Source organism: Symphalangus syndactylus, chromosome 18 (assembly GCF_028878055.3).
Source record: "Symphalangus syndactylus isolate Jambi chromosome 18, NHGRI_mSymSyn1-v2.1_pri, whole genome shotgun sequence".
NCBI lineage: Eukaryota > Metazoa > Chordata > Mammalia > Primates > Hylobatidae > Symphalangus > Symphalangus syndactylus.
In genome coordinates, this window is record NC_072440.2 from 67,210,422 (window position 1) to 67,236,783 (window position 26,362).

The 26,362-nt window shown below is 53.0% G+C and overlaps 2 protein-coding genes and 2 long non-coding RNA genes across 7 annotated transcripts in view; 1 reads left to right on the forward strand and 3 right to left on the reverse strand.

The window, feature by feature from the left end:
- On the reverse strand, nucleotides 1-5,535 carry LOC134733428 (uncharacterized). The gene is made up of 3 exons (XM_063622374.1): nucleotides 5,513-5,535; nucleotides 5,387-5,471; nucleotides 1-5,177 (listed from the first exon to the last, which is right to left on the reverse strand). Exons 1-3 carry the CDS (start codon nucleotides 5,533-5,535, stop codon nucleotides 4,281-4,283), a joined length of 1,005 nt encoding a protein of 334 aa, XP_063478444.1. The 3' UTR covers nucleotides 1-4,280.
- PATZ1 (POZ/BTB and AT hook containing zinc finger 1) lies at nucleotides 5,070-26,282 on the forward strand. 4 transcript variants are annotated; one of them, XM_055254412.2, is made up of 5 exons: nucleotides 5,070-6,804; nucleotides 8,177-8,240; nucleotides 15,903-16,074; nucleotides 23,169-23,306; nucleotides 24,785-26,282. In XM_055254412.2, the coding sequence occupies exons 1-5, from the start codon at nucleotides 5,534-5,536 to the stop codon at nucleotides 25,201-25,203; spliced, it is 2,064 nt and encodes a 687-aa protein (XP_055110387.1). In that variant the 5' UTR covers nucleotides 5,070-5,533; the 3' UTR covers nucleotides 25,204-26,282. The 4 variants fall into 4 exon arrangements, with proteins under 4 accessions (XP_055110387.1, XP_055110389.1, XP_055110388.1 ...); XM_055254414.2 differs by having other exon boundaries at nucleotides 23,234-23,306; XM_055254413.2 differs by lacking the exon at nucleotides 23,169-23,306.
- The window catches only part of LOC129468615 (uncharacterized), a 53,915-nt gene continuing 40,376 nt past the window's right edge, over nucleotides 12,824-26,362 (reverse strand). Inside the window, exon 5 of the long non-coding RNA XR_010117163.1 lies at nucleotides 12,824-13,464. This is a non-coding gene — a long non-coding RNA (uncharacterized lncRNA). The remainder of the gene's footprint in view (nucleotides 13,465-26,362) is intronic.
- Nucleotides 21,855-25,255, reverse strand: LOC134733570 (uncharacterized). Its single transcript, XR_010117166.1, has 2 exons — nucleotides 25,076-25,255; nucleotides 21,855-24,199 (listed from the first exon to the last, which is right to left on the reverse strand). It is a non-coding gene; the product is annotated as an uncharacterized lncRNA (long non-coding RNA).

Consider the following 26,362-nt stretch of genomic DNA (forward strand, 5'->3'; position numbering starts at 1 on the left):
TCTTGGTGGTGAAATTACAGATCTTTATTTTTCTTCTTTGTGCTTTTGTGTATCTCCTACATTTTCCACAATGCACACAGCACTTTTACAATTGGGAAAAACAATAACAACAAAAAATGTAATTTAAATCCTGAGAGGAGCTATCACCTGCATTTGGGCTCTTCAGGGGATGGTCCAGGGGAAGTGGATTTTAGCACAGCCTGGAAGGTTGGGAGAATGTGAACTAGGGAGAGGAGCCAGGTGAAGCCTTTTTCGTTCCTTGGTTTTTGTCTGTCTCCTCTAGACTACGGGTTCCTTGAGGGCAGGATCTGTGGTCTGGCTTGTTCACTGCTGTATCCCTAGCATCTTATAAAACAAAAGCCTGGTGCTTAGTAGGTGATCAATAAATACAAATCTAGTGAATGAATACATGACCTTGACAGCTCTGCTTAGCCTAGGAGACAAGGATGTTCTCAGTTCGCTGTCCAGCTGGTCTGCTGCCAAAACTGAGGTGCACGGTTTCCATGGCAACAGAAGAGGGCCCGACAGGCCAGCAGGAGGAGGCAGATGCAGGGATTGTGAGCTCTGCATGTTTTCAAGGTGTGGCCTAGAAATCCGGAACATGGCGGTGGTTCTTTCAATAGACGTTGAGAGAAAAAAGCTTCATAAATACGGCTAACTCAGTTGTTCACCAGGCAGGTTTCTAAGTCAATCAGTGAAAACTCGGGCAAGTAGTCGAGGTCTTTAAAGGTGACACGGGAGGCTCTTAGTGTTTGAAAGTCTAGGAACTCAGGAAAGTTTGGTTTTAGTCTGGATCCTGAGTAAGGGTGCGACCTTGGGCAAGTTACTTAACCTCTCTGGGCCTCAGCATGCTCATTCATAAAATGAGAGGTTTGACCAGCACTAAAATTATTTATAAAAAGACGTGTGGTAGGAATGTAAAATGGTGCAGTCACTGTGGAAGAGTTTGGTGGTTCCTCAGTAAGTTATACATAGAACCATCATATGACCCAGCAATTCCACTCCTAGATATACACCCAAGAGAACTGAAGATAGGCACTCAAATACATACTTGTGCACAAATGTTCATAGTTGCACTATCCATAATAACCAAAAGGCTATCAATGGATGAATGGATAAAGGTAGTATATCCATACAATGGTGTATCATTCAGCCAGTCATAAAAAGGAATGAAGTATTTATACATGCTACAACATGAATGAACCTTGAAAACATTACATTAAGTGAAACAAGCCAGACTCAAAAGGTCACATACAGTATTGTATAATTCCATCTAAATAAAATATCCAGGCTGGGCATGGTGGCTTACGTCTGTAATCCCAGCACCTTGGGAGGCTGAGGTGGGCAAATCACCTGAGGTCAGGAGTTCGAGACCAGTCTGGCCAACATGGCGAAACCCCATCTCTACTAAAAATACAACAATTAGCCGGGCATGGTGGCATGCAGCTGTAATCCCAGCTACTTGGAAGACTGAGGCAAGACAATCGCTTGAACCCAGGAGGTAAAGATTGCAGTGAGCCAAGCTCGCGCCACTGCACTCCAGCCTGGGTGACAGAGACTTCATCTCAAAAAATAAATAAATAAAATATCCAGAATAGGTAAATCCATAGTGACAGAATGCAGATTGGTGGTTGCCAGGGGATGAAGGGAGAAGGGAATGGAAAGTGACTTCTTAACGTGTAAGGAGTTTTCTTTTGGGGTGATAAAAATGTTTTGCAACTGGACAGAGGTGCTGGTTGCACAACATTGTGAATGTACTAGGTGCTAGTGAATTATACACTTTAAAAGTGTTAATTTTATGTCAATTGAATGTTACCTAAAAAAAAAAAAGACATGTTCTGCAAGCATGCTGAAGTTACATAATGGATTCCTAGGAGCCTGAGAGATGGGCAAGACTCAGAGTAATGGATGAAGTGGAGACGTTACTCCCACCCCCACAATCACACTGCCAAGGCGACATCTGGAAAAAAGCTCCCAGGTGGGATCAGAACGGCATCTGGACTGTCTCTGGCCACTTCCCCAAGATGGGATCCTGGGCCACCCTGGCTCCTTGAACCTCAGGCTTCCTATCTGCAAAACAGGGCTGATGCACGTTCCCTGTTTTCCTCAGGGCACCACCTTCTGAACCCACCTTCACCAGGTGAATCCGCTGGAATGGGGCCAGTCATGGCACCCTGTTTTCTAAGCATAGCAGACAGTCAGTTTCTGGTTCAAGTGGAGCCATGGACGGGTGACAGACTTCAGAAGCCACTGGTGAGGAAGGGGCAGTTAACCAGTTTGAATCCTGGCTCCATCACTATCTGTGGGGCTTTAGGCAGGTCACTCACCTTCCCCAGTTCCAACGGTAGAATGGGAATATCTGTACCTACTATGGAGAAACGATGTGTGTATACACTGGACACTCAGAGCAAACCTCTTTTTCTTTTCGTTTTATTTTTTTTGAGACAGTTTCGCTCTTGTTGCCCAGGCTGGAGTGCAATGGCACCATCTCGGCTCACCGCAACTCCGCCTCCCGGGTTCAAGCGATTCTCCTGCCTCAGCCTCCCGAGTAGCTCGGATTATAGGCATGTGCCACCACGCCTGGCTAATTTTGTATTTTGTATATATATACATTTTTTGAGACGGAGTTTCGCTCTTGTTGCCCAGAGGCTGTAGTGCAATGGCGCGATCTCGGCTCACCGCAACCTCTGCCTCCCAGGTTCAAGCGATTCTCCTGCCTCAGCCTCCCTAGTAGCTGGGATTACAGGCATGTGCCACCACGCCCAGCTAATTTTGTATTTTTAGTAGAGACGGGGTTTCTCCATGTAGGTCTCGAACTCCCGACCTCAGGTGATCCACCCCCCTCGGCCTCCCAAAGTGCTGGGATTACAGGCATGAGCCACTGCACCCGGCCTAATTTTGTATTTTTAGTAGAGATGGAGTTTCTCCGTGTTAGTCAGACTGGTCTCGAACTCCCGACCTCAGGTGAGCCGCCCGCCTCAGCCTCCCAAAGTGCTGGGATAACAGGCGTGAGCCACCGCGCCCGGCCCCTTTCTCTTTCTTTGCGGATGTTCCCAGCAGCTCTCTCAAAAATAAAACGTGCCAGTTCCCAAAATCCGCCCAAGAAAGCTGTGGCTCAGAGGAGGCACTAGCCCAAGGTGACAGTGAGTCTACGCTTAGAACACAGATCTCCTGGCTTCGTGTCCAGGGAACTTTCTTCAAGCCTCTAAGTCTCATTCATTCTCTCCAACAGGAGTTTGGCATGTACTGTGCCCTAGAGCGGAGGTGTGCAGGACACGTGCTGCTGTCCCCGTGTACAGGTTAAGAAACAGTCAGTTTAACTGAATCTCAGGGAGGCCAAGTGACTAAGCACCAGGACACGAAACCAGAAGGCAGAGGTGTCGGTTTTGAACTCGGATCATCCGCCAGGGCAACGCCCGGAAGCCTCAGGGCGCGCGTGGCTGGGCACGAGCTCTGCGCGCAGCGGTGGGAATCCCGAGCGGAGTTGGAAGCCGGGCCCGTTCATTTGCATGCTAATACCCAGAATGCTTTTCCCCCGCACACCGCTTCTCTTAATGGAAGCGCTCAGTTTGGAACCGTGGAAAGTTTGGAACACATACTTCGCTCCCTCTTTCCAACTGTGGGAACTTCCCGCGCGCACACGCGGCGCCTGCAGCCTGGGGCTCTGCGCCAGGCGGCCCAAAGGCGGCCGCCAGCGCTTCCTGGGAAGACAAACCTTGGTGTACAACTCTAGCGTGGCAGCATCCCTGGGCGGGCCGGGGACAAAGCGCCGAGGCCTGGCGGCAGGGCCCATGACCAGAGCACCCGGCGTCTCACAGGGCTGCGGGCGCTGGGGATGCTCCGGGCTTGGAGAGGCCCGAGGGTGTCCCCGACTCCTCCGGCACCCCCACTTCCCTGAGGATTGCTAGGGCTTCCGGGGGTCCCTGCCCTGTCCATCGCCCTCATATTGTCGCCTCCCGGAGCTGGTGACTTCACGCTCCCCGGGGACAAAGCTCGGCGTGCTGTGGTTTGGGGGAGAAACTGGACGCTGGCTTCATCTCTCCAGCTCTTCCGGGCGCGCAGCCCATCAGATCGGTCAATGTACCGGGTGCAGAAACAGCTCCGGAGGTTCGGCCTGTCTCCGGCCAAGACCCCGGGCCCTCTCTGGTGTTTGAAGCAGGGAGGCGGTTGCAGGCGACTTCTGGGGATCTCACGCATGAAAGCGGGGCTCCGAAGGGTGGACGACGCCCGCTCGACCTGCGAGTGCGCTTCGCAGGCTGGGGGGCCCGGATCCGCACCCCTCAGTTCCTGCCCCCCCCACCCCTGCTAGCCGCCACTCTCAGCGGGCAAGGGAGGGGCAGTGGGAGCTGGTTTGCTGGCTCGGCGCTTCGTTTGCATTGGTCCGGGGGGGCTGAGACTGCAGCCCCCGGCCCCGCGGGCGGGGTGGGGAGGCGGGGGCCGGACGGGGGCTCAGGCTGCTCTAGCATTGGCGGATCTGGGGAATGGGGAGGGGGGGCAGGAAGCGGGGGGAGCGGAGCTGTGGGGGGGGGTGTATAAATAGGGAAGGGGGGACGTGCATCCTCGGCTTGGTGAGGGGGGGGGCGCTCGGCACAAAGAAAGTGGAAAGTTTGCAGCGCCGGGCGGCCTGGGCTAGGCATCCGGGCGCGCACGTGCAAGGCCGGGGGCGCCGGGGGCCCCCACTCTGAGCTCGCCGTTTCTTTTTTTTCTGCAAGCGAGGGGGGGGGTGTTGTTGGTATCGCCCCCTCCTTCTCCTCCCCCCAGGGGTGAAAGTGCAAGAGGAAGTGCAGCCGCTGCCATCTTTCCTCCGCTCCGAACACACGGAGCCCGGGGCCGCAGAGCCGCCGCTCCGCCGCCGCCTTCTCCCGGCCTGGGGAAGGGCCTACTCTGCCGCCGCCGCTGCCCGCCCGCTCCAGCCGCCGCCGCCGCCGCCGCCACCGCCCTCCAGGCTCCAGGACCCGGCCCGCGCCACCGCCCCCGTGCGCGCCCCGCCGCCGCCGCCTTCGCCTTTTGTTTCCTCCGCTCCGGCGCCCCCGCCCCGGCTCGCGCTTTGCAGGGGACGCAGCGCGCGCCCCCAGCGGGCCCGGGAAAAGCCGCGGCGCGCGCGCGCGCCTGCGCGGCGGACCCCTCCTTCTCTGCCCCGCGTGCGCGTGCTCCTCTTGGCTGCGCGCCGGCGCCGCCTGGCGGGCGGGAGGGGAGGTGGCAGGCGCGTTTGCCGGAGGGGCGCACCTCTTCGCTCGCGCACCCCCCGGGAAGGTAGACCGGGAAGGGGAGGCGGGCGGGCGGAGAGGAGAGGCAGGCGCGCAGTCCAGCGAGGGCGGGGGTTGGCTATGTGGGGGGTGGTGCACCCCGCAGTCTAGACAGTTTGATCCGGGCTGGGGGCGTGTACGCTCGGCGCACCTGCGAGACTACAGAGCCCCGGGCCGGCACGTGTGGGGAGTGTGGACACGTCTGCTGCGCCCCGGTTCTCGCTGCTTAGAGGAAGGGAGGGGGCGGGCAGGTGCAGCGGCCGGGCTAGTGGGAGGGGGCGGCGGCCATGGAGCGGGTGAACGACGCTTCCTGCGGCCCGTCTGGCTGCTACACATACCAGGTGAGCAGACACAGCACGGAGATGCTGCACAACCTGAACCAGCAGCGCAAAAACGGCGGGCGCTTCTGCGACGTGCTTCTGCGGGTAGGCGACGAGAGCTTCCCAGCGCACCGCGCCGTGCTGGCCGCCTGCAGCGAGTACTTTGAGTCGGTGTTTAGCGCCCAGTTGGGCGACGGCGGAGCTGCGGACGGGGGTCCGGCTGATGTAGGGGGCGCGACGGCAGCACCAGGCGGCGGGGCCGGGGGCAGCCGGGAGCTGGAGATGCACACTATCAGCTCCAAGGTATTTGGGGACATTCTGGACTTCGCCTACACTTCCCGCATCGTAGTGCGCTTAGAGAGCTTTCCCGAACTCATGACGGCCGCCAAGTTCCTGCTGATGAGGTCGGTTATCGAGATCTGCCAGGAAGTCATCAAACAGTCCAACGTACAGATCCTGGTACCCCCTGCCCGCGCTGATATAATGCTCTTTCGCCCCCCTGGGACCTCGGACTTGGGCTTCCCTTTGGACATGACCAACGGGGCAGCCTTGGCAGCCAACAGCAATGGCATCGCGGGCAGTATGCAGCCAGAAGAGGAGGCAGCTCGGGCGGCTGGTGCAGCCATTGCAGGCCAAGCCTCATTGCCTGTGTTACCTGGGGTGGACCGCTTGCCCATGGTGGCTGGACCCCTATCCCCCCAACTGCTGACTTCCCCATTCCCCAATGTGGCATCCAGTGCCCCTCCCCTGACTGGCAAGCGAGGCCGGGGCCGCCCAAGGAAGGCCAACCTGCTGGACTCAATGTTTGGGTCCCCAGGGGGCCTGAGGGAGGCAGGCATCCTTCCATGCGGTCTGTGTGGTAAGGTGTTCACTGATGCCAACCGGCTCCGGCAGCACGAGGCCCAGCACGGTGTCACCAGCCTCCAGCTGGGCTACATCGACCTTCCTCCTCCGAGGCTGGGTGAGAATGGGCTACCCATCTCTGAAGACCCGGACGGCCCCCGAAAGAGGAGCCGGACCAGGAAGCAGGTGGCTTGTGAGATCTGCGGCAAGATCTTCCGTGATGTGTATCATCTCAACCGGCACAAGCTGTCCCACTCTGGGGAGAAGCCCTACTCCTGCCCTGTGTGTGGGCTGCGGTTCAAGAGAAAAGACCGCATGTCCTACCATGTGCGGTCCCATGATGGGTCCGTGGGCAAGCCTTACATCTGCCAGAGCTGTGGGAAAGGCTTCTCCAGGTGAGGAAAGGCCCCCTCTTCCTCCCCTGCTACACGTATCTTAGTCCTGAAAAGGCTCCTGCCAAGATCTGGGGGTGCGGGATTTGTGGGGGTCACTTGACCTTATAGAGCCATGCCAGGTTTGGGTAGAGTGTTTTAAGGGCCCTTATTGTGAGATGGTATGCCTGATACCTGCTTTCCATTCCCTCAGGGAAGTTTTTTGACGCTAAGTGTGCCCTACTGTCTCTCCTGGGGCCGGATTCCTCAGGCCAGAGCCACCGGACCTCACCATTCTTCTCCCAGGGCTCCCTTTGTGTTTCCGGCACCAGGCGTGGGGCCCCCTCTGGGGGCGGGAGACTGGGCTCCTCCAGCGACTTCCCCGCTTGAATGGCTGCCGAGGGAGGGACTGGAACAAGTGCATCTGGGACTCCCTACACTCCTGAGGCACCAGATTCCCCAACACAGAACACTGGCCATCCTGATCAGTAGACTCCAGCTGTGCCTCTCACACCACCCTGGGATCATGGGACACAGAGCTGGTCACCCAGAGCTGCTGCTTAACACCAAAAGCTTTGATCTGCTCTGACCTGGTAGCTCTAGAGCCTAATGGGACCCACAGAGCCCCTTTATGTTCTCAGGACAGAAAGGAATGGGGGCAGGATCTCTATGTAGGTTCACTTTCTAGTTAGCCTGTTGGGGAACTGAGGACTTGTCTGGGAGCAAAGGGTGGTTTTGTTTTTCCCCTAAAAGGCCGGTTTTAACCTGGATTGGAGGACCTTGTGCGTGTGAACGCAGGGATGGAGAACTCCCTCACAGGGCCCCAACCGGGAACCAGTCTTACCGGTCAGGCAGCCCCTGTCCACCTGCTCAGGCGGGCATCTGGCTTACCACCCAGCTGGGGACTTAAGGCTCCACTGCTGGCCTCTGGGGACTGAATTCCATCCGGGTGGCATTCATTGGCTGCCCGTGGCGGGAGAGGCTGGGGGAGGGGATTGCTGAGTTTCTAAGGGGCTTTAGTCTGGACAATGAATCACACATACCCCCTCCTGGAAAGGCTGCAGTGAGGCAGCTCTGTTTCATTCTACTGCCACCGCCTCTGGTCCTAGAAAACATTGAGTTTCTGGTGGGGGGAACTGAGGAGGTGGGGAGGCAAGATCAGAGACAAATGCCCACTTCTCTTCCTCCTCCAGAGAAAACCAGGGCAGAGAGGCCTGGGCCTGTGGAGCCAGAACTGGGTGGTGACTTTGTCTTTGTCATGCTGGGGTGGAGGAGAGGGAGTCCCCTCCAGCAGTGAGTGTGTGTGTGTGTGTGTGTGTACACACGTATGTATGTGTGCCTGTGTGGTGGGGTCTGGCCAAGTTTCTAAAGTCCCTCTTGGTTCTCTCTTTTCCAGGCCTGATCACTTGAACGGACATATCAAGCAGGTGCACACTTCTGAGCGGCCTCACAAGTGTCAGGTAGGGGCTGGGCCAGGGCAGAGATGGGCTGAAGGAGATGTTGCTGTTCTCACGGTCGCAGCCATGAGCCAGCTGCTGCGTGTGCCCGGGGCCCGGCTGACTGCCCACCGCTTTGCACACCTCCCTTCTGTTCCTCCACCCTCCCTCTGCTCTCCTCCTTTGTTCTTCCCCCAGGCCCCCTTCCCCCACAGCTGACGTTCCTCCTTCCTGGTTGCTTGGTCCTGGTTCCCACCCTGTCTTTGCCTTCACTCTGTTGCTTGGCTTTCCTCTCCTGGTGTTTGCCGGCTCCTTGGATGGTGGGCCGTATCGCACAGATGTTGTGTTGGGAGACCCGGCACTGCGCTGGGCCTGGCTGTTGGTTTCCAGCAGTTTGTAGGGACTGCAGGTTTTTTTAAAAGGGCTCCTGGTGGTCCAGCCAACCACTCTTCCCCTTTTCTGACCTCAGTTAGAGCTCCTCCCGGGTCTCCTCAGCTTAGGGCACAAGGCAGTGGGGGAGGTAGGAGGTAGGGAGTGGGTGGTCCCCTCTCCCACACTGGCACCTGTTTAACCCATCCTGAGCCAGGGTTTCTGGAGGACTGGAGAGTAAAGTGGGCTCCTTTTCTTTGAGCTCTTTGCAAAGTAGCAGGTAGGGAAGGCTGGACCAGATAGATTCTCACCCTTGGTTTACCTGCTTGAACAATATCTGGGGGCCCTGCTGGTACCCAGAAGATTGAGTTTCCTCTCCTGGCCACTGAGCCTTCCTGTGTGGATAGCGAACACACCTCTGTCTTCTCGGTTATCTCCCCTCTCCCATGCCAAGTTCCCACCAAGTGAGGGCGAGCCATGATTGTGGGGTATGCACTGCAGTCTCTGATAGGATAACCTGCTTCTCCTTATCATGTTGGTGGCAAGGGGAGGGGGTTCAGGGAGACCAGCAGGGAGGGATGAATGTGCCGTAAGTAGGGCAGAGCCCCTGGGGGTTAGGTGTGGACGGTGTTCACAGGTGCTGGGCTAGGCAGTCTCCCTGGAGGATGACCCAGGGTGGGCCTGCTGGGATCTGTCCTTGCCTTGCTGCCTTCTCGCTCTCTGTCTCTGATTCTCTCATCACAGAGCACATTCTGACTCAGGTAGTGTGCCGAGTAGCCCGGGCAGAGGAGGAGGAGCCCAGAGGGCAGTGGGGGCAAGCCCAGTGGCCTGGGGGGGTAACCTGCACTCTCTGCCCTTTTTCCAGGTGTGGGTTGGGAGCAGCAGCGGCCTGCCGCCCCTGGAACCTCTTCCTAGCGACCTGCCATCATGGGACTTTGCCCAGCCTGCTTTGTGGAGGTCGTCCCATTCGGTTCCTGACACCGCCTTTTCCCTTTCTCTAAAAAAATCATTCCCAGCCCTTGAAAACCTGGGCCCAGCACACTCCAGCAACGCTCTCTTCTGCCCAGCCCCACCGGGATATCTGAGGCAGGGCTGGACCACCCCAGAGGGCAGCAGGGCCTTTACCCAGTGGCCTGTTGGCTAGCCTGGGCCTTCCTGGAGAGGGTTGACAGTGGAAGGGAACAGGAGTGGCATTTGGCCTGAGACCCCTGCTTTTGGGAGAGGCTAGCAGGGTGGTTCCTGCCCAGCATGCCCAGCTCCTCCCTGGGTGACTTGGAGTCTTTCCCATCTCAGAGCCCCCAAATGGGGGTAGCAAGGAGCACCTTTCTGGAACCCCCTATAGCATCCGAGTTTCTCTCTGGGCTCTCTTGCCTTTTCCCCCCTTTCACAGGTGGCACCCCTGGGCATCTGTCCTTGCCTAGGTGATTTTGGAGGTTGGTGCCTTCCTGGGAACTAGCCACCAGCTTATCTGCTTCCCTTCCCCTGGCATCACTTCCCATAGGCCTGGGGTTTCTAGACTGGGGCCTGGTCACCCTTTTCCCCACTCCGGGAGTGAGTCGGCCTCCAGAGAAGACTGGCACAATTCCAACTAGAGTGAACCCATGCTGCCCTCTGCCCTTCCCACTCAGATCTAGATCCTGCTTTCATTTCTGGCTAGTGAAGTAGACTTTTGTGTTTTTGAGATTTATTAGCAGGTCTGCTCAGGAACCAAACTAATGAGTAGCTTTATATTGGGCCACCCCAATATATGGCTTTGGGGGGTGAAAAAGCAGATGTAGACCCCCTCCCTTGGATCCCATTGGTGTGCCCTTTAGCACCCCGCAGACTCTGCGGGGTGAACAGGAGTGATGATAAAATTTTTCATTCTAACATTTGAGGCTTTGTGTGTTTTGTCCTTGGTCTGTGTCATAACACTGACATCACTGTCCCTTGGTGTACAAATGCGCTCCTGCCCTGCCCCTCCCAACATATACTCTCACAGACCTGCTGGCCCCTCCTCCAGCCCTATAGCCACAATTCCCCTAACAGGGACCCAGCAGGTGAAGACATGCTGGCTCTCGTGCTCTGGGCTGGCCAGCCAGGTGTGCCTGGGCTTGGTTAAACAGCAGGGGCATCTGTTGGCATGGTGTAGGGATGCTGAAAACATAAGAGGTGAAGAGATGGCTCTCTGAGAGTTCATTCCTTGGGTTCCCCACTGGCTAGGCACAGTCCGTATTGCTCATCCCCTCCTGATGCCAGAGAGAATGAAAGAGGCCAGTTACAGAGACTAGTGCCATAGCTTAAGTAGAAAGGCCATCTGAATGTAGGGGCAGGAAGCCTCAGGCTTGACAGTGGCATGTCTCTTTGGAGCTTGGCCTGAGTGTCCTTAACTGGCCTAGATGCCCCAGGTACTGCTGGATTTATGAGCTTAGTGGGCTGGGACATTTCCCCCACATGGAGTTCAACCTGAAGCTGAGAGGCTGGAGCAGCTCAGACCTCCCTAGCTTCCACAGGCTCCACTTCTTGGGGGCTGGTTAGAGAAGGAATGCCTTGAGATGGGCATATGCTCGAGAAGAAGGGGGCCAAAGAGCCCAGAGAGCTGAACCTTCATGCATTGCCCTTAGAGTTTTCCAGGGCTGTGGGAGAAAGCTGCTCGAGACTACCCCTGAGGCTGCCTGAGTTCAAGGGCTACTAAGGGTGGGGGTGTGCACTAGTGCCCTTGGTACCACTTGGGCCCCATTCCCAAGCTGCTCAATCCTTAGGAAGAAAAGCTTTAGGAAGTCTGGGAAGGGAGCAGGACTGGGGTTCAGTGTTGAGTGGTGATGACTCACACTCAGGGTGCCTGGGCCAGGACCTGGCAGGCATGGCCCTTAACTACAGCAGGCTGTCTAAGCACAGGGCTGTGGGCCTGGCAGCTCTTCCGAGTGCCACAGGCAGTCAAAGCATTCTGCCTCTGGCTCACTCTCTTCCCATCAGTGTCCCTCTGTCTTCTCCCTGTCTCTAGGACAAAGAATGCTCTTCTCCTGACACCCCAGCATGGAAGTTCTGGATGTTCCCTTTGAGATCTGTCTCCCTCCGCCCCTTCTCTCCTGGGTTGTGTGACCAGGCTCTTTCATGTTCTGTGTTGTCTGAACTTCTGCTGTGCCTAGACTTTGGACTTTCACAGGCTCCCCAGAAAACCTAGGGACTGCAGCAACAGAGGGTCAATCCCGGCACAGAGAAGCCAAGAATCACTTCAGCTTGGCTTTGAACACAGGGAAAGTGTTTGTCATGTTTGTGTTTTTTCCCCCAGCAGCAGATTTACATTCCTAATTCTGTTTGCTCAGGCGAAAGTTAGCTTTCATTCCTTGAGAGATAATCAATGGAGGACAGGGTGGGGGAAGCCAGCCCAGTCTGGGATTTTAATTTTGCTTAGCTAATCCCCAAATGGATAAGCCACTAGTGGATAATTGAAGTTTGGCTGTCCATCATCTTTAGGTAGCAAAGCCTGACAAGCAAAGCCTTTAGAGGACAGATCCCAAAAGAAGGTTGGCAAGAGAAACAAGGCATCTCTTTCCTATCCCTCTTGTGGCTCCCTCTCCCAGAGACTGTGGAAGACAAAATCCTGAATGTGCTTTCAGCCCCTGAGTAGCTGGGACTACAGGTGCCCACCGCCATGCCTGGCTAATTTTTTTGTATTTTTAGTAGAGACGGGGTTTCACCATATTGGCCAGGCTGGTCTCAAACTTCTGACATTGTGATCCACCCGCCTCGGCCTCCCAAAGTGTTGGGATTACAGGTGTAAGCCACTGCGCCCGGCCTCAGCCCTGTTTTCTTACACCTGATCCATGTTGGTTCCTTTGAGTTCTGAGGCGTAGAACACACCCTCTCTCACCATTGGAGGGGTGGTCTTTGGGTCGCTGCCTGGCAAAGCTAGCTCTTGTCCCCAAATAAACCAACAGGTGCACCTCTCTTTCCTGGGGGTGTTTATGCAGCCCCTGCCCTGGTTTAGAGACTGCTGGGCTGTGTAGAGGTTCGGAGTTTTTTTCTGCTACTGTGGCCTGTCACTGGGTCATGAGGTCCCTGGCTGAGGTGGTGCCCACCTGTGGCCATGAGAGCAAGCATCCATGGTGCTTTCTGACTTACCTACATGCTGGAATTTCCTTGCACAAATCTGTTCACCTTTCCCTTTTGGGAGTCCTGGCTGCCAAGTACTGTACACTGTGTTATAAAGTATGAGCACCTTTCACTCAGCAGAAGCTCCCTCTCCTGAATCTGGAGATGGTAAGAGCACAGGCTCTGGGACTGGTTCTTAGTCCAGCTGTCTCATATCCTCTCAGGGCCTCCACTGGCCCAGCTGTAAACTGGGAGAGATCAGAATCCCCCAGGGTGGCCAGGAGGATTGGTAAAGTACTGGCCTGGGTGTGGTGGGGGTGGGTGTGCTAGACTTTCTTTAGTAGCTGAGTCTTGTGTTCTAAGCACGTTCACCTTCTAAAGGTTTCCTCATTTATGATATGAATACACTGAATATATAAAACAGATAAAAGCAGTATGTCATTGCTACAAATTCAGTTCAAATGTATAACGTATACTTAAAAAGACAACGACAGAAGAGCTAGGTAGGCTGTGCTAACGTACACAGATATTTGGGACTGGGGTAGTAAACAGTGGTGTATTCTACCTTAACAGCATTGCGTGTGTTTGTTTCTTGCTATGGCTGTACAGTAAGGAGATAGTTAGATGTCTGTATGTGGTGACAGTGTTCAGCCACTTACCTTGAGCTCTCAGGTTCTCAGGATGTGCTTCTGTTAAAGAGAGATGGCAGAGGCAGTTCCGTTCTAGCACAAGGTAATGGGGTGGTCTTCAGTGGGTTACCATTTGATCTGTGATGCAAAGGTGAATGTTGCTTTCTCTTACAGTTCTAAAACAGTAAACACACACACAGAAAAAAGAAATGAGTCAAAATTGACTAGAACCCATGAAACACCTCCCTGGAACCAAAATAGCTTGAAAGCCAATGGATTCAGCTCTTCTCAGGGCTTTCACAATATTCTGTGACCCCCACGGCTGGAATGCCTTTGCAAGCTCCAGCTGAGGAAGGGATGTTGTGAGGAGACTGATCACTGGTACTAAGTCAGGTCCTCAGGTACAGGAAATGCCTGCCAACCTGGGTCCTCCTTCCAGGGTGCTGGTTCTGACCTTCAGCTCCTGACCCATCCGATCCGGGGGCCTGGCTGTGAGTTGGTGCTCAGCTCACACCACAGCTTTCCAAAGCCACGCTGTCTTGGAGGGTGATCACACAGCTTGCTTTGGAGGGCTGCTGTCAGGATGGGTTGCCTGAGATAAGTGCCTCTAAAAGGCTGAGCACCGTGCCTGCTTGGCACACAATGAATGCTTAATCAATACAGGGTAGTATCATTATCCTTGCTGTCACCAGCACTTCCCCAGCTTAACGTTTCACAAATGCCTTTTTTTTTTTTTTTTTGAGATGGAGTCTTGCTCTGTTGCCCAGGCTGGAGTGCAGTGGTGCGATCTTGGCTCATTGCAAGCTCTGCCTCCCGGGTTTATGCCATTCTCCCGCCTCAGCCTCCCGAGTAGCTGGGACTACAGGCGCCCGCCACCATGCCTGGCTAATTTTTTTGTGTTTTTAGTAGCGACTGGGTTTCACCGTGTTAGCCAGGATGGTCTTGATCTCCTGACTTCGTGATCTGCCCACCTCAGCCTCCCAAAGTGCTGGGATTACGGGCGTGAGCCACCGCACCCGGATTTTTTTTTTTTTTTTTTTTTTTTTTTGAGAGGAAGTCTTGCCTTGTTGCCCAGGCTGGAGTGCAGTGGCACGATCTTGGCTCACTGCAACCTCTGCCTCCCAGGTTCAAGTGATTCTCCTGCCTCAGCCTCCCAAGTAGCTGGGATTACAGGAGTCTGCCACCACGCCCGGCTAATTTTTTGTATTTTTTTTTTTTTTTTTTTTTTTGAGATGGAGTCTCGCTCTGTCGCCCAGGCTGGAGTGCAGTGGCGCGATCTCGGCTCACTGCAAGCTCCGCCTCCTGGGTTCACGCCATTCTCCTGCCTCAGCCTCTCCAAGTAGCTGGGACTACAGGCGCCCGCCACCACGCCTGGCTAATTTTTTTGTATTTTTAGTAGAGATGGGGTTTCACCGTGGTCTCGATCTGACCTCGTGATCTGCCCGCCTCGGCCTCCCAAAGTGCTGGGATTACAAGCATGAGCCACCGCGCCCGGCCAATTTTTTGTATTTTTAATAGAGACGGGGTTTCACCATGTTGGCCAGGCTGGTCTTGAACTCCTGACCTCAGGTGATCCACCCGTCTCGGCCTCCCAAAGTGCTGGGATTACAAGCATGAGCCACCGCACCCGGCCCACAGAAACTTTTGAAGCCTCCGGCGCTTGTTCTGTCTGCTAATTCTCACATCGTCAGAATTGCCACTATCATTTAATGGGCTGCTTTTTCTTTTTTTTTTTTTTTTTTTTTTTTTGAGACGGGGTCTCGCTCTTTCGCCCAGCCCGGAGTGCAGTGGCGCGCTCTCGGCTCACTGCAAGCTCCGCCTCCCGGGTTCGCGCCATTCTCCTGCCTCAGCCCCCCGAGTAGCTGGGACTACAGGCGCCCGCCACTGCGCCCGGCTAATTTTTTGTATTTTTAGTAGAGACGGGGTTTCACCGTGTTAACCAGGATGGTCTCGATCTCCTGACCTCGTGATCCGCCCGCCTCGGCCACCCAAAGTGCTGGGACTACAGGCGTGAGCCACCACGCCCGGCCTGGGCTGCTTTTTCAATTCAAACTCACGAAAATATTACGAAGAATTATCTCTGTACTTTGTCCTGCCTTTCCTTTCCATTTCCCTGGCCAAGACTAATGTCACTTTTGAATAAAATGAATAAATATAATTCTTTGTATAAAACTAGGGGAAACCCAGGGATAGAGAACAGGAAGGCTGGTTTATATGCCAATAACTCATCTGTAAATTCATGTAAATGTAATTCTGTGCATTATAGCTAATGCACCTAAAGTCAATTCTCAATGTCTAAGGATGAGCAAATGTGTAACTCTTCATTGTGTAGAGGGGTATAGAGCTTAGCTTGCCGTGTCCTGGGCACATTTCCCGTAGTCATTTAGTTAGTACCAGTGATTCCCACTCAAGTGTCCCGTAAGGAGGCACCATGGGAAATAAGAGCAGCCTCTTGGCATTCTGGGTAGGGAGCCTGAGCCAAACTCTAAAGCTGTCTTTATAAAGGGCGGTCATGTGATGGCCAGAAATTGCCTTTGCTTCATGGTGCACTTGGTGGGGAGTCAGGTGTGGGGTGCTGGGTTTCACATCATCGCATTTTCTTTTCTGCCTTCAGACCTGCAATGCTTCTTTTGCCACCCGAGACCGTCTGCGCTCCCACCTGGCCTGTCATGAAGACAAGGTGCCCTGCCAGGTGTGTGGAAAGTACTTGCGGGCAGCATACATGGCAGACCACCTGAAGAAGCACAGCGAGGGGCCCAGCAACTTCTGCAGTATCTGTAACCGAGGTAATCTGCCCACTGTTTCCTCACTTCCAGAGGATGGGCCTGACCGTGTATGGGAGGCCTAGGGGTGTCTCAATCACCCTGCCTCAGACTCCACTCTTTGCACAGCCGTCCCCCACTTCCCACTGAATGATAAACACCTTCATCACCCAGCTAGCTATTTGCTACCTCTTCCTTCCCAAGAAGCTTGGGGTGCTTAGAATGGGAAGTCCCAGGAGACCAGTAGGTCAAAACAGGAGAGGTTCTTCCCAAGCTTGGGCCCATAACTCTAACCTGCTACTCAGATGGCAGGATGGATGCATTTTGCAGACACCACTGAACCACTGAGGTTGGTGGGGGAGTTCGTAGGTCCCACAGTGGGAGAAAAAGAGGTTGGTCCGGTTTGAGAGCTTTTGCTGGTTGATTCACTGGCATATGAAATTCAGCAGCCAGGGAAGGAGGTAGAGTCTGGAGATAAACAAGGAGCAGACACTTTCTAGCACAAGTGGTCAGAAGAGAGCCCAAACTCAGGTAGATTGTGGCCTTGAGAGAGGAAAGTGGAAGGTGCTCTGAGCAGGGCAGCATGCTTGAGGACAAGGTGGGCCTAAGTAGTGTCTAACTCTGTGGCAGTGGTGTTGTGTTGGGTGAAGTCAAGCCTGTCCCCAAGGTTCTGCCGGGTGTAGTTGACTGTTGGAAGTGCTAGATGTTTGTGTTTTGCAAGCACAGCATCAGTAGAGGCTTGCACTGTGTCTGTGCTAAAGGAGGTTGGAGCAGCTATCTGTGAACGTGAGGATGCTTCTGCATGGTGTGCTTTGCTTTGGCCAGTGGGGAGCACTGAGATGTCCTTATCTCCTGGGGCATTCTTGCTTGTCCCAATGCTTCTGAAAGCCTGCTTAGTGGGTTGAGCACTGAACCAGGAGTCAAAAGACCCAGGGTTTAGTCCCAGCCTCTCACTAGGTGGCCTCGAGTTCTCTCATTCCCTCTCTAAGCTTGAGTTTCTTCATCTCTCAAATGGGGTTAAGAATAGCCCCCTTTCGCACCTCACAGGGCTGTTAAGAGGATCCCAGGAGACAAGATAGGTGAAAGGAGCTGCACACTTGGGAGACTCTATCCTTGCACTTTGTAACAATGTTGGGAAAGACATGCTTGTTGACACTCTGGGTTGGACCAGGCACAACACTCCTGCAGGCCTTGGTGGAATCGTTGGGTGCCTGTGCTGTGTTCATGTGCCCTGAGGTCCACGGTGGAAGGAGATTGCTGAGTAGCTGGGTGTTCTTGGTGTCCTGGAACTGGGTCCCTCCTTGCAGCTTCACACCTGGGGTTTGTACCACCAGGACACCTGCTGTGAAAGCAGGGAAGTAGTAGTGAAGGTCTCTTAAGCTGTCTGTTCTGTTTTCTGACATGTCAGTAGAGCCCATTTCTTTTTTTTTTTTTTTTTTTTTTTTTTTTTTGAGGTGGAGTCTCGCTCTGCCGCCCAGGCTGGAGTGCAGTGGCGCGATCTCGGCTCACTGCAAGCTCCGCCTCCCGGGTTCACGCCATTCTCCTGCCTCAGCCTCTCCGAGTAGCTGAGACTACAGGCGCCCGCCACCACGCCCGGCTGATTTTTTTATATTTTTAGTAGAGACGGGGTTTCACCGTGGTCTCGATCTCCTGACCTCGTGATCCGCCCGCCTCGGCCTCCCAAAGTGCTGGGATTACAAGCGTGAGCCACCGCGCCCGGCCAGTAGAGCCCATTTCTGACAGGAGCTTCCTCCAGGTTGCAAGCGGTGGGCTTGCGCATGCAGGGAGATTTATCAGGCTGTGGCTGACCATCTTGACTGGGGCTGCCCCAGCCCTAGAAATAATATCGTTTCTTGTCTTGCTTCATCCTAACCTGGCTTCCTGACAGCTCCCCCAGATAACTCAAAACCTGCTGTAACATGCTGTTAGCAGGCATTTTGTCAAGTTTTCAATATGGAAGTTCCCAGACCAAGAACTGGGGTCAGAGACCAGTGGCTGAAAACTGCTGAGTGGAGAAGGGTGCTCATGATAAAACTCAGAAAGCCCAGACCAGATGGTGGAGTAGGGCAGGAACTGGACAGGAGACCCAGGGCTACAGCCCTTGAAGCCCAGCTCTGGAGGAGAGAAAAACTGAGAGCAGCAGGGACAGTGGGAAAGTTGGCCCAGTTAGGAAGCAGCTGATGTGGCAAAGCCAACAACTATTGTACATCAGGATTTATTTTCCAAGGGCTGGTAAAGAGAACTTGGGCAACAGCCATAAGCTACATGACAGGAATGGAGAATCCAGAAGAGTAAACCAGAGTCTACTTTTTCTCAGAAAAGCCAAGACTGGGTCTGGATCACAGGCCAAACATCTCTGGGTCCCAGAGCCAGAGCGGGAAGTCCCTTTCCTGCAAGAAGACTAAAGAAGGTGCTGGTCCAACCCATGCTGGGTACTCAGAAGGAAGAGAAAACAATTGCAGTTTTTATCAGAAGAGAAGGAGCAGGATTCTACTCCTGGACTCATTCCTTGGGCAGAAATAGGAAGAGACAAAAAAAAAAAAAAAAAAAAAAAAATAGGAAGAGGATAAAGTTCTTTCTGAGCACCAAAAACATTGAGACATTGGAATCAAAATGCAGAGAGCTTTGTGTCCTCCTTTGCCCTGCTGCTACCAAGCCTATACCTACAGGAGGGGTTGCACGAATAAATGAATGTTCTTATCTCTGCATGTGTTCAAACAAAGGCTGAATGTCAGAACAGTTAAGATTGAATCAGGTGAACTTCCAGGTGCTCTCAGATCCTTCAATCCCAACAATTCTTCAACAGTTGACTTAAGTATCTACCTATAGATCTGTCTTTTTCGGTTTTTGCCACAAAAATGACTCCTGGCTGTGAAGAATGGCAAAGAGGAAAGGCAGCCTGACTCCTGCAGCCTCACACGTGAGTCAGATGCAAGTTGATGAGACAGATGACTCTGGCTTTGTCATAAAGACATACCAGGATGTGTATGATACTATTTGTAGAGGAAGATCATTTGCAGTGGAGGGAGTATTATGGCTAGAAAAGCTTGTTCCCACATTTTTGAGTTGAGGAAATCAGTTGAGTTGAACAGTGGAAAAGGGAGAAGGCCCTGGCTGATCACCATGATTTTCTTCCTTTAAAGTTTCTGTAGCAGGATCTTTGTATATATGCCTATGTGCTGGTATGGTGAAGAGGAATAGATTATCAGGAATCTGCCTTTGACAGAGACATTTGAATGCAAACATCATTGCTTGAAAGGTAGAGGAAGCCTTCTCCCCAGTCAGAGGTAAGCACACAAGTGGATGGATGCAGGGAACCTGCTGTTCCCCTGGACTCACATCAAGCTATGTAGGCCCACTCCAACACAGTGCAGTTGGGAATGGCCCCTTCAGGGTTTGGACAAGGAGAAAGCAGTCCCCAACCCCTGCATGGATGTGGAACCTGCCAAAGGATGATTTGCTTCTGGAGTGCCAAGTGCAGGCACACCAGGCAAGAAAATGCAACTGAGGAGCAATGGCCTTTTGCTAATAACACCATTGTCTCTGGAGTGAAAGGGCCGGTGGCTTGCTGGTTGTAATGGCAGTCATATGTGTGCTCAGCGTCTCCATTGCGTGGATGGCTGGATCAAGCTGCCTCTTTGGCTCTTGATTAATCAATGGTGAATGGGTGGGTAAGTTTAGAATTCCGGCTAAATATGTCTGGCTTCAAAGACATATTCTGCTCAGAAGCTCAGCTTCTGTTTCATCCTAACACTTGGCTGCTGAGTTGCTCTGTGTTTAAATTCTAGGCTTTAACTGGCAGCTGTGGATCCACTCCTACCACCCCGCCATGTGGTTTTGCTATAGATAGTACAGTCTGCAGCTGGGGTAAAGTCAAGAAGACTCAGCCACGTGTTTCTCAGACTGTTTTTCAGGGAAACTCAGCAAGACAGTTTCGCTCTTGTTGCCCATACTGGAGTGCAATGGCGCGATCTTGGCTCACCACAACCTCCACCTCCTGGGTTCAAGTGATTCTCCTTCCTCAGCCTCCCTAGTAGCTAAGATTAGAGGCATGCACTACCACACTGGGTAATTTTGTATTTTTAGTAGAGACAGGGTTTCTCCATGTTGGTCAGGCTGGTCTGGAACTCCCGACCTCAGGTGATCTGCCCGCCTCGGCCTCCCAAAGTGCTGGGATTACAGGCGTGAGCCACTGCGCCCAGCCAAACTCAGCAAGTTTTTATTGAGCATCTGCTGTGTTCTCTTGGTATAGCTCTCCCAGTAAGGAGTAAACATAATTCCTGGTGCTCTCCCGCTCCTTTCTGTCCCCTTTTGATTGCAGCGGACCTACTCTGGTTCATCACAGGGAGAGAGCTTCATGCTATTTTAGAGACCCCCCAAGGGATTAAAAAACTAAGGAAAGGCCGGGCACAGTGGCTCATGCCTGTAATCCCAGCACTTTGGGAGGCCGAGGCGGGCGGATCACGAAGTCAGGAGATCCGAGACCATCCTGGCTAACATGGTGAAACCCCGTCTTTACTAAAAATACAAAAAAAATTAGCCGGGTATGGTGGCGGGCGCCTGTAGTCCCAGCTACCAGGGAGGCTGAGGCAGGAGAATGGCATGAACCCAGGAGGCAGAGCTTGCAGTGAGCCAAGATGGTGCCACTGCACTCCAGCCTGAGCGAGAGCGAGACTCTGTCTCAAAAAAAAACAAAGGAAAAAATTACCTTCTAAAGTGGTATCATCATATTATCAGAAAGTTCTGATATCTTGTACTGATTGGTGGGAGCCAATGTCTCCTGGTTCTGCTTTGTTTTAGGGGACTCTACAGTACCACCCCAAGGGGCAGGGCTAACAGCCTCTTTCCCATTAGCCTTGTCTCCTCACTCCTGACTACAGCCTCCCTCTTAGGGATGGGACCCTCTTACACCAGTCTATACCCATGATCAGCCTCAGGCAGACCACTGCGGTCATAGCACAGGACAACTTGCTCTACCAGGCAGGGCAGGACACCAGCACCTGGTCTAGACAGATCTTTGAAGTAGCTGTATTGGGAAAGGAAGGAAAATTGGCCCAATCCCACATTTCCCTTCAGAACCACTAACTGCTGCTGTCAGAGGAGAACTTGTTAAATAAAGTTCCCACAGGCCAGCTCTGTTTTTCCAGCAGCTTCCATTCTAACATACCATTATGGTAGAAAAATACATGAGTGTAAATGGTAATAATGAAACCTATTGTAAAAGTCCACTGGATATTTCTAGGGCTCAGGGCTAAGACACAGGAACCAATTAACCCATTTATGCTGGAGGTTACAAACTTTTTTGTGAAAAATCAGACTTTAGCGATGATCTTGAGCAGTAGGATATAAATAATTCCTACAAGGTTAGCGTCCCAATAATGGAACATGAGGCATAAGTGGGTTAAAGCGTCTGCCCAGTAGCTAGGGGCCAAGTTCTGGTGGCACATGATCCTGGGGTTGGAGTCCAGGCTCTGCCACTCAGTAGCTGTACGTGTGACCAGGTTACTTAACCTCACCAAGCCTCTTTTTTTTTTTTTTTTTTTTTTGAGACGGAGTCTTGCTTTGTTGCCCAGGCTGGAGCGCAGTGGCGTGATCTCGGCTTACAGGTGCCTGCCACCACACCCAGCTAATTTTTTATATTTTTAGTAGAGACGGGGTTTCACCGTGTTAGCCAGGATGGTCTCGATCTCCTGACCTCGTGATCTGCCCACCTCAGCCTCCCTAACCACACAAAGCCTTTTATTTCTTTATCTGTAAAATGGGTATAATAGTAATCTGTAGCACAAAGGGTGTTGGGCAAATTCTGTAGAATAGTGCATGCAGTGTGCTGGGCCCTGATGTGCCATCAGCACTTGCTAAAGGTGAACCTTTATTACAGTTCCAGCAGCATTCAAAATGCCATGCCAATTCAGACTCTCTTAAAACAAATCTCATGCAGACATTACACAGTACTCTTCAGCCTCTGACCCTTTACCCTTTAGCAGTGGATCTCACTGTTATCCTGTGACTGTGTAATTTTGAAAGTGAATGGAAACACCTGATAATGAGTCAACCCGATCTGAAGTGGATTAAAGGGACACTGTCAGGGTGCTGGCACCCTAAGTGGGCCTTATACTAAAAAGCTTCAGTTCCTGCTAAAAGCACCTTCTGATCCTTGACTACAGTGGGGTTTGATGGCATACCTCCTTCCTGTGAAACCCAAGTCAAAATCCTTTTATCAGCCTGCCTGATTCTGTATCCTTGGACACATGGCTGCTATGGAAGTTGGCCCAAGATCTGTTCATCCCAGCCTGAGATATCTCGTGGCTCAGACTGACCGAAGCATCTGGGAGGTGGGCTGGAACAGTCCCAAGAAGGCCGGATTGTCCTCCCCCAAAATAAAGACAGAGATCATCCCTGTTTCTTCTCCTGTATGCAAACCTGGTGGATGCTCCAAAATCGAACCAAAACACTACCATGAATAAGAGATGACTGCACTCCTCTGACACAACTTCCTATTTTTGTCTTTGTTCTTCAAAAGGTCTAAACAGTTACTAAATCCTGTTATGCTGAAGGTGGGGAAGTTAGAAAAATAGAACATCTCCTGACAGGTAGAAGACGGGATCCTTGGAGGCGTTCCTTTGGGATTTCATTTTACCTCCATCTCGCTTGTTGTCCAGTTCCTTTTACAAGGATTAAGCAGGCATCCTGCTGGCTAGAATCCTGTGGCTTCCCTGGAGCCCCAAATTCTTGTCTAACCACATTTCTAGTCATGGTTCCTACAGGAGACATCCACTTAAACCACCTGTTACTGAGGCACCAAGCAACCCTAGAGGCAGTTGGCCTCTGGCCCTAGCAGGAGCAGGATCTCAGGCCATTCCATCAGGCGGCCAGCCTCGGCCCCTCACTGCAGCCTTGCAGAGTGGGCTCTGCAGAGAAGCCAATTTGTGGACAGTGCCACCCTCCATCGTGAGTCACATGGCTCATGTGGTTGCAGCCATTTTTGAGCCAGGAGGGGGCCCCTTCTAGGTGCAGCTGACCTGGGAATGCTAGCCAGAGCGGCCAGAGGAGAGGAGTGGGGGAAGGAGAGAGGTATCTCTTGCTGGCCGCGGGATCTCATCTCCTTTTGTCTTGTTTAGGTTTCTCCTCTGCCTCCTACTTAAAGGTCCATGTTAAAACCCACCACGGTGTTCCCCTTCCCCAGGTCTCCAGGCACCAGGAGCCCATCCTGAATGGGGGAGCAGCGTTCCACTGCGCCAGGACCTATGGCAACAAAGGCAAGCGATCCCTTGCTCTGCACTTTGCTTCTCTGCGCAGACTGTGTTGTGGGGGCGCTGGGCTGGGTGTGGGGAGGCGGGAAGGCTGCCAGTTTTCTGGCTGCCTTGAGGAGACTCAGAGATCTGAGTGGCAGTGGCCTCTAGGACAAAAGTCACAGTGGGTATCTCACTCCAGGGCAGTGAGTGAGGCTTTAGGGCACTGCCGAGATCCAGCCTCCGCCTCCTCTTCCCCAGCCCTCCTCCCTTCCTCCTGGCCAGCCCCCACTGTCTGGAGCCCTGCAGGGATGCCCCGGGCCCTGGGCAGAAGAAGAACCCTGCATGATGAGTCACTATGGGCCTGTCACTGCCTGCTGCCCTTTAGGATGGTGTGGAGCTGCGGCTGAATGCTTTCTCCTCTTTTGACCCAGTGGGCCGGTGGGAGCCAATGTCTGGCTTCTCTCACAATAGGGGTGGTTAGTTACTGTGAGTGGCCCTTTCTGGAGAGCCTCTGGCTATGGTTGTGAGATGCATGTCAATAATGAGCTATCTGACTCCTCTGACTTGGGAGTTGGTTTGCAGAAAGCTCCCCAGGCCCACCTTCACTTGTTGATTCAGGTTGTTTTGTGGTATGTCACATTGTTGTTGCCTTGGGGACGAGGCCAGGGGCTTGGCAGATGGTAGAAACAGCAGAGATGGCATGCTCCATGCTCCCATCACAGACCTCCCTTCCCGGCATGGCTCTCTGGACCCAGGCAGGAAGCTGCTGATTGGTGGAGGACTCCAGTGTGGGCCGGGCAAGGCAGAGCAGCCAGGGTTGTCTCTTGGCCCAGCTTGTCTGGGGCCTAGGGTGGGGACACCCAGCCGACTGAGTAGTATAGAGTTGCTTTCAATCCCTGTACTTTGGCTGCTTGGCCCTGGAAAGGTTTTGGCAGAAGGAAGGCGGTAAGGACAGGGCTCATGTTTGCAGCATTAGGAAAAGGATTGGCTTCTGTCTGAGCCATTGATGGGGTCTACCCAGGTTGAGGACCTAATGGCTCTGGTTTTGCCTGTCTTGCTAGGGTGCAGCTAGTCTGGTGCAGGAGGCGAGGCTACTATTACACTGGCTCGGCATCATCAGAATACCAATTTTACCCCCAGAGGCACCCAAAAGAGCGCCTAGGAGTTGGGGGTCTTTGAGTTGTTCTGGGCAGCTATAGCAGAGTTGCCCTCTCTGTATCCCTTCCTTGAAGCAGGCTGAGATGACGGTGAGCAGTACATGTGCAGCTGCATGAAGAGTCCACAGCAAGGGAGGCTGGCAGCCCTAGGGCCCTGCCGTTTCACCCCTGTAGGCACTCCAGGCTCCCAGACTGACCAGCTGACCCTCCGTGGGTTCTGCCAGGGCAGTGGCTGGCTAACGGCTGCCCTCCACAGGTCTGTGAGCTGGCCCCTCATGACCCCTCCAGGAAGGGGCATCTCCAGAGCCTGGCCTCATCACTCTCCTATATTTTGTTTTTTCGTAGAAGGCCAGAAATGCTCACATCAGGATCCGATTGAGAGCTCTGACTCCTATGGTGACCTCTCAGATGCCAGCGACCTGAAGACGCCGGAGAAGCAGAGTGCCAATGGCTCTTTCTCCTGCGACATGGCAGTCCCCAAAAATAAAATGGAGTCTGATGGGGAGAAGAAGTACCCATGCCCTGAATGTGGGAGCTTCTTCCGCTCTAAGTCCTACTTGAACAAACACATCCAGAAGGTGCATGTCCGGGCTCTCGGGGGCCCCCTGGGGGACCTGGGCCCTGCCCTTGGCTCACCTTTCTCTCCTCAGCAGAACATGTCTCTCCTCGAGTCCTTTGGGTTTCAGATTGTTCAGTCGGCATTTGCATCATCTTTAGTAGATCCTGAGGTTGACCAGCAACCCATGGGGCCTGAAGGGAAATGAGGCAGCTGCTGTGTCCCCACAGAAACAGCCATTTGGGGACTGCTGGGAAATGCTGTGAATGCGGAGGGAAGTGATGTTTGGGTTCTGTAGCTGAGAGATTTTTATTCATTTTTAACTGCCCCCCAACCCCACTCCAACTCCTTCTCTACCACCCATTCTCCCAATGGTCTTTAGAAATAGATTTTCATCTGATATTCTGCAGAAATATCAATGAGACTTGGTATGGGACAGGAGCAGAAAACACTACATAGGCCTCCAAGGCAAAACCAGTCCCAGTTTCTCTAATGGGAAGAAGCTGGAATTCCTGGTGCTGAATTCTTAGTGACCCCAATCCTATACCCAAATCTATGATATTCTGGGACCTCAGTGATTTTGGTCCCCTCCCACTTCTTTAGTTCGTCATCCTCCCTTCCCATATCCTTCAAAAGAACCACACTAGGGTCTCCACCCACTTATACAATGCGGATGCCCAACTGTTTTTAAGGAAGCCAGAAGCATCCTATGGACCATGGGGTGAGTGTCCTCCAAGAGCCCCCTGAGCTCAGCCCTCTGCCTGGAGGGCTCCAGACCTTCCTGAGCCCTGCTTGGAGGCGAGCATTTTCACTGCTAGGACAAGCTCAGCCATTGAGGACGCCCCCACCCCAAATTTCAGTTCTTACGTGATTTTAACCATTCAACATGCTGTTGGGTTTTAATTCTCTAATTATTATTATTGTTATTATTTTTTAGGACCAGTTGTAGTGAATTGCTACTGAAAGCTATCCCAGGTGATACAGAGCTCTTTGTAAACCGCAGTCACACATTAGGGTTAGTATTAAACTTTGTTTAGATGTACCATAATTAACTTGGCTAGTTGATTGTTTGAAGTCTATGGAAGAAATAGTTTTATGCAAAATTAAAAAAAATGCCAGTCTGGTCAGGGAAGTAGGGGGTTTCAGTGCTGTTGGGAACCAGGAAGGTGGGACAGCCAACAGGTAGGGACATTGTGTACCTCAGTTGTGTCACATGTGAGCAAGCCCAGGTTGACCTTGTGATGTGAATTGATCTGATCAGACTGTATTAAAAATGTTAGTACATTACTCTATCTGCTCCCTTGAGTCCAGTTTTTCAGCTGTGGGGGTCTTTGGGACCCAGAGGTGGGCAGTCCATACCCCAGCAC